Source organism: Cyprinus carpio, chromosome B9 (assembly GCF_018340385.1).
Source record: "Cyprinus carpio isolate SPL01 chromosome B9, ASM1834038v1, whole genome shotgun sequence".
In the NCBI taxonomy this organism is placed as follows: domain Eukaryota; kingdom Metazoa; phylum Chordata; class Actinopteri; order Cypriniformes; family Cyprinidae; genus Cyprinus; species Cyprinus carpio.
In genome coordinates this window covers 1,455,166-1,468,301 of record NC_056605.1, presented here as the reverse complement: position 1 = coordinate 1,468,301, position 13,136 = coordinate 1,455,166, and the positions used below count along the sequence as shown (strand labels likewise).

Below are 13,136 nucleotides of genomic sequence, written 5' to 3'. Positions count from 1 at the left end.
CTGGAAAATGTCAGTTGGAATGACTTCCATGGAGACAGGAAACATCCCTGAGGCTCGGAAACCTGTAGAAGAGTAATATGAATAATGTAATGATGCAATGTAAATAAGACAGTAAAAACAATGATCCACTTCCTGCTAATCTTTTTATACAAATAATTCAAGACAACTAATTATTAATAAAAGAGTCAAACCTGCTTGGGCATTCTCAACAGTGGCGGCCTTCTTCCACGCGGGGCTGAACACAGAAAAGAAGAGCTGTTTTGGAAGCTTCTTCCCGCCTGTCTTCCTTGTCCACTTGTGTCCCAGTTCCTGCCAGTGGTGTTTCAGGCTTCGAAACAGCGACCTGTCTGCTGGCTGGAGGGCGTGGGTGGTGTGGGGAGTATAGCTCACTACATGTATATTATTTTTCTTCATGAGATCCAAGAATTCCAGATTGAAGACATGGGTGTAAAGGCCATCTAAGAGCAGGACATGGGGTCTTGGATTCTCCTTAGGCAGCTGCTGGACAAACCGCTGGCCCCACTCCAAAAACAGCTGGGAGTTTATCCAGCCATTATCTGACACACGGATAATTGCTTTTTCTGGTCGTTCCTCCAGCCACTCTGCCCTTAGCCTCTTTCCCTTAAAAATTACCATTGTGGGGGTGTAAGTCCCAACCGCATTGAACCCAGCCAGGACTGTTGTCGTTTCTCTTTTTTCCCCTGATGTTACCTGGAAGCAGGACTTGCCAGTCACCCCAACAACCTTTATTGAGATGAAATGGTCCTGCAGTCCAGAATCATCACAGTTCCACAGGTGAGATGGCATCTCCTGGATCTGTAGGCGGTGGAGGAGTGATGTGTAGGTCTGAAACCATTGCTCAACTACTGTGAGATTCATCCCAGAGGCCCTTGCAGCTGAGAGTGATTCTGGCTTGCGGAGGCTCAAGTTTGGATTCCTTTTCATGAACCCCTTAAACCAGTAGTGACTGGCAGAAAAAACAGGGATGCCATTAATTTTGGTGTACTGGAAAGCAATACGCCGTATATCACTGCGTTCCAGGGGGAACCCCCTTTCAGCTAACATTTAAACAAGGCTAGCCAATTCACTCTCAGCCTGAGCTGAGAGCAGGGGGCTCTTACCTGAGGCATAGCGGTAGCCACTCACCAGCCCTTTCACTCGCCTTTGCAGTGTTGATTTTGGGATGTTCCATGCCCTGGCTAGAAACCTTAATTTTGGTTTGTGTCCTTCAGTCACCTCCTGCTCATATTCTTCAATAGCCTCTGCCATTCTCTCTTCACTCCACTGGTTTAGTTTTCTTCCTTTCCTACTTTGCTGTCTTTTCCTTTTCTGTATTGCCCTGTCACTCCTTTCTCTCTCTCTCTCTCTCTCTCTCTCTCTCTCTCTGTGTGTAGGTGCCATCTTGTGTATATTGAAAAATAAAAATTTTATAAAAATTTTATATTCAGACACATTATTATTACTTGTAACTTTAAATGTTATCTTCTTGTTCATGCACTGTGTTTATTTTGTTTATATTGAAAAATAAAAATTTTAACCTAACACTGTCAGGTTGAGTGGGACAGTCCTGTGAATCGAATTTTCACAAATTTCACAGTTAGATGCTCATTGTTATTAATCTCTAATACACAGACAGTATAAATGTATGTAAAAGCAAAAGTTTTATTGTTACATCATAAGTGACAGAATTATCAACCTTATTATTCTAAAATAGATTTACACTAACCGGGTGGCTTACCGTGAGGTCCCAGGAGTCAAGCAATTTGAAAAATAACAACCGGACCACATCTGTGATGTCACACCAATCACAACCTTTATTTCATATCCAATAGACATTTAGCTACAACACAGTAACAATTGTTGTGATTGGCTTACAAAATTAACCCTTTACAGTCCCCAAAAGCTTAAGTGTCCCACTCAACCTGATGTCCCACTCTACCTGAATTCACCTAGTGTTTGTACTTTCATCGACATAAAACATCATCCTTCACATCTGCTTTATCAGCACAGTGAGGCACGGTCACGCTGAACGCAACAAATTTTGTACAACGGAGCAGTGTTACATTTTATTTGTTTCTTTAACTGTATTTTATTTTGATAATGTACAGGCTTCAGTATAGCAAAATTATGTTGTGGTGGCGCGTAAGGCATCGGCGTGATGGTCATACCAACGCTGGTTGGTTATACAGAAGCAAGACATTATTCAAAGCTGTCAAGATTTTGTCAAATAATTAAAACTTTGTCGATGAAAGTACAAACACTAGGTGAATTCAGGTAGAGTGGGACATCAGGTTGAGTGGGACACTTAAGCTTTTGGGGACTGTAAAGGGTTAGTTTTGTAAGCCAATCACAACAATTGTTACTGTGTTGTAGCTAAATGTCTATTGGATATGAAATAAAGGTTGTGATTGGTGTGACATCACAGATGTGGTCCGGTTGTTATTTTTTTCAAATTGCTTGACTCCTGGGACCTCACGATAAGCTGTCAAGCTTTTGCAAAATAAAGAAAAATACTCTCTGCTGTTTCGTTTTCCTTTCCGAAAACTTTGGAACGTGTCACAATGAACTGTGATTTAGCTTTTTTTTTCTCGTTTTTTTTCTCAATCTGTCAATATGATTTAAGTGAAATATATTTAGTGTATATGCCTATATTCCTTTTTATGTAAGCCATTAGTTTTTTTTTTCTCCATTCACAGAAGCGCTGCAGGTGCGTGTGATCTGTTGAATTCATCTTACACTATCCTCAGATAAACTCTAAGGGTGGTGCATTGCCATTGTGACTTAACTGTGATGAGTTCACAGCTGAGCGGACATTTCACTCGATGGCTTCAGCGTCACATTTGCATAGGCCTTACTACTGGAATTCATGATTGGTTGACAGCAAATTTCAAATATTAAATGGAACGATAAAATAACGTCATTAATGGCCATTTCAAATGTTCGATTCTGTTCGGTTTCTGTTTCTGTTCCTGTAAAAATTTTGTTCATTTCCAGTTTTCATTGTCGTTCCTTGAACCGGTTCAAATCTCTGCCCCTGACTGAGTCTGGTTTCTCCCAAGGATTTTTCTCTGTTGTGTCACCGATGGAGTTTTGGTTCCTTGCTGCTGACTTGCTTAGTTGGGGACACTTAATATCCAGTGATATCATCGATATCATGACACACGTCTTCCTATTTAATACTGTAAAGTGCTTTGACACAATCTGTATTGTTAAAATCACTATTATAAATAAAGGTGACTTGACTTTATTTAAAAGATGATGAATGACCAAGTTATAAATTGGCTCTTAGATTTACAAGTCTCCGTGCTCAGTAGCACTGATAATTTCACCTCTGATCCGTCAAGCACCCTTGTATCACAATAGCTTTTGGCCACCCATTGATGAGACAAGAACCTCTTTCATGGATTATTTTCTTGCACGGGAAAAAATGGTTTAGGACTTACTTTTTCACTCAGAAATTGCTAGTAAATTTTACATATAATCACAAAGAAACTGCAAGCAACACACTGAACTAAGCATGATGTCCTTGTTTTATTTAAAACTTTAAAAAATAATAATTTTTACAGTAAGTAAAACAACAGAGGACAACAAGGCAAGCTCATTTCTTAACATTACATGTTCATCAGGTGTACTACATCTGTAAAAAAAAAAAAAAAAAAAAAAAGTTTAATCAGTGCACTTTAAATACATGTCAGTCCAATATTGTTGCTCCCCCATTTCAGCCTGAAAAAACAACATGGTGGAAAAGTAGAGACAGATTGTCGGCTATGGACATGTTTGTTTCTGTTTTTAATTTTTTTGAAGGGGAAACTTTGGTTGTTATAAACTATAAAATAGCTCCTTGTTACAGAACATTTATTTTTTGCAAGAAAGAGATGATCGGTTCACATTTGAAAGCTGGGACTTTGTAACAAAGCCAATGTTTAGTGTATTGTTTTGTTCATATATCAACTGAAAAACAGCATATATATATAATATTCTTGGAATTTAAGATTCAATATCGGTTCATCAAAATGAAGATTGAATAAATTCAAACAAAAACAGTCCAGCTCTAGCTGACATGTTTATCTTTTATAGCTTGTCCTTTTTTTTTCTGTTTTCACAGAATAGCCTAGTTTAAGTTGGCAAAATACATGATCAATGATAACTGATTATAATATTACTATGGTCTCATTCCAGCAACAAAGGCTTCTGTTCTGTTGTGATGATCATTTTAGATTTCTCCTCACTGCTCTGTTTTACATTGGCTCCTATACAACACTCATTCTTATGTGTCTGAATCCTGATTGGTCCTTCTATCTGCTGATTGTCCAGAGAACTGATTGGCTCCTTGTGCAATATCCTCAGCTCACAAAAGTCCTCCTTCACCGGCGTGTTCTCCTGCATGGCCGAAAGTATTGAAGACTGGGACCGTTGTGACAAAAACTTTAAGAGAACAGCCAGAGAGAAAGTCAGTAACAGAAAACAGCTCATTATGCTTTACCTCTATTTTTCTTTCATTACTTTTTTTAGGTCCTCTGGCAGATCAGCATCAGGGAAAATAATTCTGCATCCTCTGTAGCCAAACCACACAGCCAGAAATATCAGGACAACAGCAACTAACACCAGCAGAAAACTGACCAGGAGCACAACTGCTATAAGCCAAGGCTCTACTTCATCTGAGCAGACCGATAAAATGCAACAATACAGGATGTTGATATTAAAGGTTAAATCATCACAATAAAACATTCAGTAAACGTGTACGACACCACAAACATAAATATATAAACATGCAGCATCTACAGTACAAATGCACAAACACAAACTCGTTTGCTTACTGCTGGGGGTGTTGGTTAAACAGGTGATGTTGCTGGTCTGACTTTTATTCTTAGAATACAAAATCTCTACTTCAACGCAGTATTTTACAAGAGGCTCCAGTCTTGGCAACACAACTCTGTTCTGCTCTCTTATTAGTTCTTCCTGTTGAAAATAAAAAACAAAGACACATTAAGCAGGAAATGTCCTGACGATGTGACAGACTTAACCAAAATAAATGTCTTGTTTGCTTTTGATGTGTGTTCAGAAACTGCAGCAGGAGCTTCACAGAATGGGTTTCCATGGCCGAGCAGTTACAAACAAGCCTCACATCACCAAGAACAATGTCAAGAGTCAGCTGGAGTAGTGCTAAGCAAACTGACATTGGACTCTGGGAAGATAAATCATGATTGGTAGTCTGATGGGCAATTCAGGGTTTGGCAGATGCCAGAGAACCTTACCTGCCTGAATTGAGTAGTTTGTTCAGGGAGGGATAATAATATGGGGCTGTTTTTCAGGTAGGGCTGCACAATAAATCGCATGTGATTGTCATGTGCATCTTGTCAGTAAAGCCGGTTCTGTGATTATTAGTAAATCTCCATCACGTGGTTTCAGATGGAGCAGCATTTAATACACAGAGATCACTGACAAGTTATGCAATATCGCGTTCATAATTGCAGATGAATCGCCTTTGATTATGAATGCAATATCGCGTAATTTGTCAGTGATCTATGGCTCTGTGTATAACCGGCTTTGCGGATCTCATGTAATTGCATGACAATCTCATGTAATTTATCGTGCAGCCCTGTTTTCAGGAGTTGGGCTCAGCCGCTTACTTCCAGCTTCAGTATAAAAAGACATTTTGGACAATGCTATGCTTCAACATTTGTGGGGACAGATTGAGGAAGGCCCTTTTCTATTCCAGTGCACAAAGCAAGGTCCATAAAGACATGGTTGGATGAGTTTGGGGTGGACGAACTTCACTTGACCACACAACCCCATCAAACAGTTTTGGTATAAACTGGAACAGAGATTATGAGCCAGGCCTTCCTGTCTAACTGCTTGACCTCATAAATGCTCTACTGGATAAATGGGAAAAAAATCCCACAGAAAAAATACAAAATCATGTGGAAAGCTTTCCCAGAAGAGTGACTTTTTTCTTTGTATGAGTCCCTTGATTGTCCTGAACACTTTTAAAAGACCAACTGTTTTCCAGCATTTTCTGTATATTTGAATCTTTTCCAACACTGAGTGTGAGGACAGCTGAGGGACTCATACTCAGCTGTTACAAAACATGAAAAGATGATCACGAGGAGAAAAGACTGAGCATGAAGACAACACGACACATAAAGAGCAGTAGGGTGTAAAATTTAAGAATGATGATCTTTGAATTTTTCTTAATTTTGTTTAGAGATCACATGTTTTTCTTTTAGTACTGCTCTTTTTCATTTAGCACTCCTCAAGAGGTAATCATATGATAGAAGATAATGTTTCCCAGAAGACACCATACAATTCAAAACTTTTAAATTACAATGTTGTTCCATATTGCAGTAGTCCCTTTAAAGTTTTAATATCTAACTATAAAATGTATTTTTCAGATGTGTTTAATCCGTAGAACTTTGTTATTTACTACTGTGAAGTGATGTGACTGGTGGATGTTAAAGACTTTGAGTTAACTCTAACAAGCATAGACCCACATGTAGACTATATGGCAAAAGTCCACAGACAGAAGTTATTGCATGTTGTTACATGCTGCGTGTTTAGGATTTTATTTCCCCCTCTTCTGTCTTTTCCATTCTGCTCTCTAGTTCTGCTGTCTTGCTCTCAGGTTTCTGCTGAATGGAGGAGACCGCTGTCAGTCATTATTAAGGGTGTCGTCTCTGCAGCCAATCCAGTGCTGCCCTGCTGGTTTAAGGTTTCTCAGCATGTGTAGCTCAGTGTGTGGGCTCAGCTGTTTCAAGTTTGGTCCTGTGTTTAGAGTTTGTGTCCTTTCATTGTGAATGTGTGAATGCTTGATTTTTGTACTATCCAGACTCTATGCTGAGAGTTGATGAGAGTTCTTTACCTTTCTTTTTGGGGAAAAGAAAACAGGTAAGCAGATCACGTGATATAGCCTACATATTGCCTGCAGTTATCAAGTGTTAGACACACTAGGTAAGGGGTGAGTGCCCTCCTTGGAATTTTGCTTTGTATTCAGTGTAGATTGTTTGTGGCGTCGTATGCGCCAAAGATCTCGGGTTTATTTTTCACATTTTTCTTTGGCTAGTAAGGTTAGAGGGTTTTGGGGACTTAGTTTATGACCTATTTTTGTTTTATTTCTATTTTTAATTTGCCACCACCCTCGTTATTTTTTTCCCTTAGTTTATTGTATTTTCTTTATCTTTGTCTTTTCAATTTAGTTTAGTTTTGTGGCTTCGGCTTGTAGGAAATAAATCATTCAATTGGGTTAAATGTGCTTTGTGCCTGGTCTTTTTTACTGCCTCCACCAATAAAGCAATATTGATAACTAAATGTTACATTCTAACCCCTATAACTTTAAAGCTTGTAACTTTGCAAACGTAAGTTATAGAAACTGATATTTTCACCAAAATCATACATATTTGATATTCTGTTTTAAACTGAACGGTAAATGTGGTGATTGACAAAAGTTTATGCCAAATGTATAAAGGAACCAACTGTGATAAATGTTGAACACTAAATTAAATTAGCAATATTCTAGTGGGGGGTTGGATGTTTGCATTAGAGTACAGGCTGAATGGTGTGTTGTGGGGCCCCAAAGGGTGGTTTTGATTTTAAAATCTTGCTTATTACTTATAAAGCCCTGAATGGTTTGGCACCTCAGTATTTGAACGAGCTCTTGTTACATTATAGTCCTGCACGTCCGCTGCGTTCTCAAAACTCTGGCAATTTGATAATACCTAGAATATCAAAGTCAACTGCGGGCAGCAGATCCTTTTCCTATTTAGCGCCTAAACTCTGGAATAACCTACCTAACATTGTTCGGGAGGCAGACACACTTGCAGTTTAAATCTAGATTAAAGACCTATATTAAGATCTCTTTAACCTGACTTACACATAACACACTAATACGCGTCTAATATCCAAATGCGTTAAAGGATTTTTAGGCTGCATTAATTAGGTAAACCGGAACCGGGAACACTTCCCATAACACCCGATGTACTTGCTACATCGTTATAAGAATGGCATCTACGCTCATATTATTCTGTTTCTCTCTTATTCCGAGGTCAACCGTAGCCACCAGATCCAGTCTGTATCCAGATCAGAGGGTCACTGCAGTCACCCAGATCCAGTATGTATCCAGCCCAGATGGTGGATCAGCTCCTAGAGATGACCTCGACAGCCTTGAATGTCAGCGGAGACCAGGACAACTAGAGCCCCAGAGACAGATCCCCTGTAAAGACCTTGTCTCAGACGACCACCGGGACAAGACCACAGGAAACAGATGATTCTTCTGCACAATCTGACTTTGTTGCAGCCTGGAATTGAACTGCTGGTTTTGTATGGTCAGAGGAGAACTGGCCCCCCGACTGAGCCTGGTTTCTCCCATGGTTTTTTCTCCATTCTGTCACCGATGGAGTTTTGGTTCCTTGCCGCTGTGGCCTCTGGCTTGCTTAGTTGGGGACACTTCATTTACAGCGATATCGTTGACTTGATTGCAAATTATTGCACAGATACTATTTAAACTGAACTGAGCTGGATGATTCAGTGAATGAATTCAGTGATGAACTGCCTTTAACTGCATTACTGACACACTGTTTTCCTAATTAATGTTGTTTAGTTACTTTTAATCTGTTTTGTTTAAAGCGATATAAATAAAGGTGACTTGACATGACTTTTGCTTCGAGGCCCAAAAACTTCAAGACGTCTATGCATTCATTACCTTTTTTGTTTCTCCATATTTCCAGTAACGAATGAGGTAGGAAATATTTCCAAAGACATCCCTCAAATTCTTTTTTTTCATAGGAGGATCAGTGATATCAACTTCTGTTTGTCCTTTTCTGCTTTTCAGTTCTACATGAGGAGCGCTAATCTCAGCTGTAGACACAAAACACATACACATATAATTAAACAGAATGAGACACAAAATGCTAACTATGATTATTAATAAAATTCAATGCGTGATATTCAGTGCATTTAGGAAGTATTCAGACCCAACCCCAAATAAAGATGGAAGAGATGTGTTTTTAGCCGAATCTTGAAGATGTCTGAGGACTCCACCAGGAGGGAACATTTAATGAAAAAGTCTGTTTCAGTGATTTTGTGCCTCTTTGGGATGAACAATAAAGCGACAACGTTCACTTGCAGAATGCAAGCTTCTAGAGGCACATAAGTCTGAAGTAATGAATTTAGGTAAAGGGGTGCAGAGCCAGTGGTGGTTTTGTATGCAAACATCAATGCCTTGAATTTTATGCGAGCAGCTATTGGTAGTCAGTGCAAATTGATAAACAGAGGTGTGACGTGTATTCTTTTCAGCTCATTAAAAATTAATCTTGCAGCGGCATTTTGGGTTAATTTTAGAGGTTTGTTAGAACTGGCTGGAAGACCTTCCAAGAGAGCGTTACAATAGTCCAGCCTGGACAGAACAAGAGCTTGAACAAGGAGTTGTGTAGCATGTTCTGAAAGAAAGTTCCTGATCTTCTTGATGTTGAATAAAGTAAATCTGCAGGACCGGACAGTTTTAGCAATGTGGTCTGAGAAGTCAATCATAACTCCATGGTTTCTAGCTGTTTTTTGAAGTTTTTTTGAGTTATGGTTGATGTGCCTAACTAATATATATATATATATATATAAATATTATATATATATAGATGCTGTTCTTTAACTTTGTATTCAACAAATAATCCTGAAAAAGTTAAAGTGTCAAAATTTCCACAAAAATATTAGGAAACAAAAACAGTTTTCAGTACTGATAATAAGGACCATTATTAATAACTAAACGATCCCCATCCATATCCTGCAGATTCCATGAAAATAGTGAAATAAAATTCCTTCCTTGATATTTGCTGATATTTGTGTATTGAAAAAATGTTTTGCTTTATGCTTTGACTCCTGTCTAATTTTCTATATTAATTTTTTTTTTTACTTTTTTTATTTTATTTGGGCTAGTTACATTTATTTCAGGCTACCAAAATGTGAAGAGTGAGTTTGATGAAACTGGGCCCTGAATACTTTCTTGCATGCACTGTACGTGTGATATTTAAAGGGATACTCCACCCCAAAATGAAAATTTTGTCATTAATCACTTACCCCCATGTCGTTACAAACCCGTAAAAGCTTTGTTCGTCTTCAGAACACAATTTAAGATATTTTGGATGAAAACCGGGAGGCCTGTGACTGTCCCATAGACTGCCAAGTAAATAACAGTGTCAAGGTCCATAAAAGGTATGGAAGATGTCGTCAAAATAGTCCATCTGCCATTAGACGTGCAATCAACTGTGCCACAAGGATGCACTGTTTTCTTTCAAATCAAAGCTAAATACAAGTAGAAACAGCGCATCCTTGTGGCTCGGATGACACAGAAGAGCATACGCAGCATACGGTGATATGGAGAGACACAGAGGAGACTGTTGACAAAGGAATTGTTGAATAAGCTCATTATTTTTGTTTTCTTCGCTTACAAAAAGTGTTCCCGTCACTTCATATAACCCAGATTGCACGTCTGATGGCAGATGGAGTATTCTGATGAAGACTTTCATACTTTTATGGACCTTGACACTGTTATTTATTTGGCAGTCTATGGGACAGTCACAGGCCTCCCGGTTTTCATCCAAAATATCTTAAATTGTGTTCCGAAGACGAACAAGGTTTGGAACGACATGGGGGTAAGTGATTAATGACAAAAAATTTTTGGGTGGAGTATCCCTTTAAGGGACATTAATCCAATGATAATTAATTTAGCTCTAGGTCCACTAAAACATTTTAATTGTGTTCCAGAATGGCCCAGCCAAACTTTTGTGGAATGATTTACTAATTTCTCTACTGCCAACAAAGTCAAAATAAATAAATATATAAGTAGATAAATTAGATGACTCACTTATTAAATCCAATGATAACGTTTCAGTTTGCACCCAATCAGAAGTTTCTCCATGTAGCTCTGCCCGAACACGAAGTTGGTAAGTTCCAAAACTGGAAACTTTGTCAGTGAAATCACAGCTTAGTGACGAGCTGCTTAGACACACTGGCTCATACATATTCCATCCTCTAGAGGGAGAAAATTAAACAACAGTTAACATAAACTGCATAACCATACACCTAGATCAACACAGCTTCACACAAAGACCGCTTCTAAACCCTTCTGTACACCACTGCTTTTCTTACATGATTAAAGTTGGACTTTTCATTTTAAAGACAGGTCTCTTTTATAAGACCTGACCTGGATTTAAAACAGGCTTTTGTATCAAATTATTGTCAAGCTGCTGCTGCTGCTACTGAAATACTAAACTAACCTACATTTGTTAAAACCTTCTTTAGTGCACTTATAATCACCCTTGACGTGCCTCTTGACCAGTAACTTACTTTATTTCAGCAGTGTAGTTGAAGAGTGTATTCATGGTGTTTTGTGGTGGATCCCATTCCAAAACTAATCCCATGTTCAGAGATATCCCTCTCACATTCTCAGGGGCCGGGACCTTCTCTGACAACACAAACGTAAATGTAGATATCTAAATAAGTGGCAGCCACAAAGGTTTACTAAAATACACCCTACCACAACAATGCAGCGACAAATAAATGTTGAATAAACCAAAACTATATTTCCTAAACTGGATCTTAACTAAATACAAATAAAAAACACATATAATACAATTCATTAAAATGTTGCCTTTAGTAAGCCTATAGTATAGTATCGTTATAGTTAGTCCGAAATGTGTTTAAATCTCTGGTTACATGAATGTTTTTGTCTGAATCCATTAATACAGAAACAGGAAGTTCAGCGAACATTTACTGTCAGACACAGACAGGGTTTCCCCTAAAATACTGCTTAATACCTCGACTAAAGTTTAAATAACAACGCAGTGTTAAAGAATAAAGAATAGTATAAGCCAGCAGCCTAAAAGTTGTTTCCCTCTTTTATTTGGTTTCATTTGCGTAAAGCCTCTTAAAGAATATTATGAATGAAACTCACCAGCTAAGGCGCAGAAAATATAAAACAATAAGACCCAAGACAGACAGGATAAAGCGTTCATCGTTCTTCTTTAAAAGAGCAGGAACACCTGTGTATAAAGTTCACAGACAGTTTGATCTTACTGTAAGTTTGCGCTTTGAGAGCGCGTTTACCGTACGTCGCTTGTTTATTTCCTTGTATGTGAATAGGTCTAGAATGAAAACGAAAGGGAACCTAAAACGCACGCAGATATACAACAGTGGTGTACGTTTACAAGAAACGGAGGTGTCGAGCTGGTAAGGAGGCCAATAGTATGCAGCCGCAGACTCGCAGTTTCAGGACAACAGCGGAAGTGCAGGAAAGAATGAGCAAGAAGTTCGGTAAAGTTAACAAGATATTCACAGATTCGACTTTTCCGCATCAATAAATATTTCGTAGTGATGTAGAAAACGAGCTACAAACGAGTTTTCCTCAAAACAAGCTTTCCTTCTTGATCTCAATGCGCTGGCGTCTGAGAGACGAGTCCGACCGTCTGCAATGTCCAAAACGCGGAAAGTGTTACTAATAAAATAGTCAAGTCACCTTTATTTATATAGTGCGTTTAACAATACAGATTGTGTCAATGCACTTTACAGTATTAAATAGGAAAACAGTGTGTCAGTAATGCAAAATGACAATAGAACAATATTTACTATATACTATTTATCTATTTACTCAGTTTAGTTTAAATAGTACCTGTGCAATCAAGTCGATGATATCGCTGACGATATCGATATCAAAATAAAAACTCAATATTATTACAACTTAAAATAATAGTTTTCTATTTGAATATACTTTAAAAAAAAATAATTTATTCCTGTGATGCAAAGCTGAATTTTCAGCATCATTACTCCAGCCTTCAGTGTCACATGTAACATCCAGTCTATCACATGATCATTTAGAAATCATTCTAATATTCTGATTTATTATGAGTGTTGGAAACAGTTCTGCTGTCTAATAATATATTTGATGAATAAAAGGTTAAAAAGAACTGCATTATTTAAAAAAAAAAAAATTCTAATAATATATATTCTAATAATATATTTTCTTTACTATCACTTTTTATCAATTTAACACATCCTTGCTGAATAAAAGTATTGATTTTATTTGAAAAAAAAAAAAAATTACTGACCCCAAATTACTGACCAGTGTTTTTTTTTACTTTTTATTCATCAAAGTA

At 37.9% G+C, this 13,136-nt stretch overlaps 1 protein-coding gene across 5 annotated transcripts; it reads right to left on the bottom strand.

Moving 5' to 3' along the window:
• Window positions 1-3,512: 3,512 nt before the first annotated feature.
• LOC109096540 (interleukin-10 receptor subunit beta-like) lies at window positions 3,513-12,469 on the bottom strand. 5 transcript variants are annotated; one of them, XM_042730581.1, is made up of 8 exons: window positions 12,404-12,445; window positions 11,939-12,026; window positions 11,332-11,449; window positions 10,850-11,016; window positions 8,696-8,850; window positions 4,818-4,959; window positions 4,504-4,658; window positions 3,513-4,425 (listed from the first exon to the last, which is right to left on the bottom strand). In XM_042730581.1, the coding sequence occupies exons 2-8, from the start codon at window positions 11,997-11,999 to the stop codon at window positions 4,171-4,173; spliced, it is 1,053 nt and encodes a 350-aa protein (XP_042586515.1). In that variant the 5' UTR covers window positions 12,000-12,026; window positions 12,404-12,445; the 3' UTR covers window positions 3,513-4,170. The 5 variants fall into 5 exon arrangements, with proteins under 5 accessions (XP_042586515.1, XP_042586516.1, XP_042586514.1 ...); XM_042730582.1 differs by lacking the exon at window positions 12,404-12,445 and adding an exon at window positions 12,152-12,384; XM_042730580.1 differs by lacking the exon at window positions 12,404-12,445 and adding an exon at window positions 12,163-12,384.
• Window positions 12,470-13,136: the final 667 nt, after the last annotated feature.

What these genes read in the sequence shown, in the direction of transcription:
- LOC109096540 (XM_042730579.1), bottom strand. Translation starts at nt 11,999, where the DNA reads ATGAACGCTTTATCCTGTCTGTCTTGGGTCTTATTGTTTTATATTTTC. An exon ending in AATATGGAGAAACAAAAAAG is followed by an intron (nt 4,960 to 8,695) that starts GTAATGAATGCA and finishes TATTTTCAACAG; the next exon opens with GAAGAACTAATAAGAGAGCA. An exon ending in TTTAACCAACACCCCCAGCA is followed by an intron (nt 4,659 to 4,817) that starts GTAAGCAAACGA and finishes CGGTCTGCTCAG; the next exon opens with ATGAAGTAGAGCCTTGGCTT.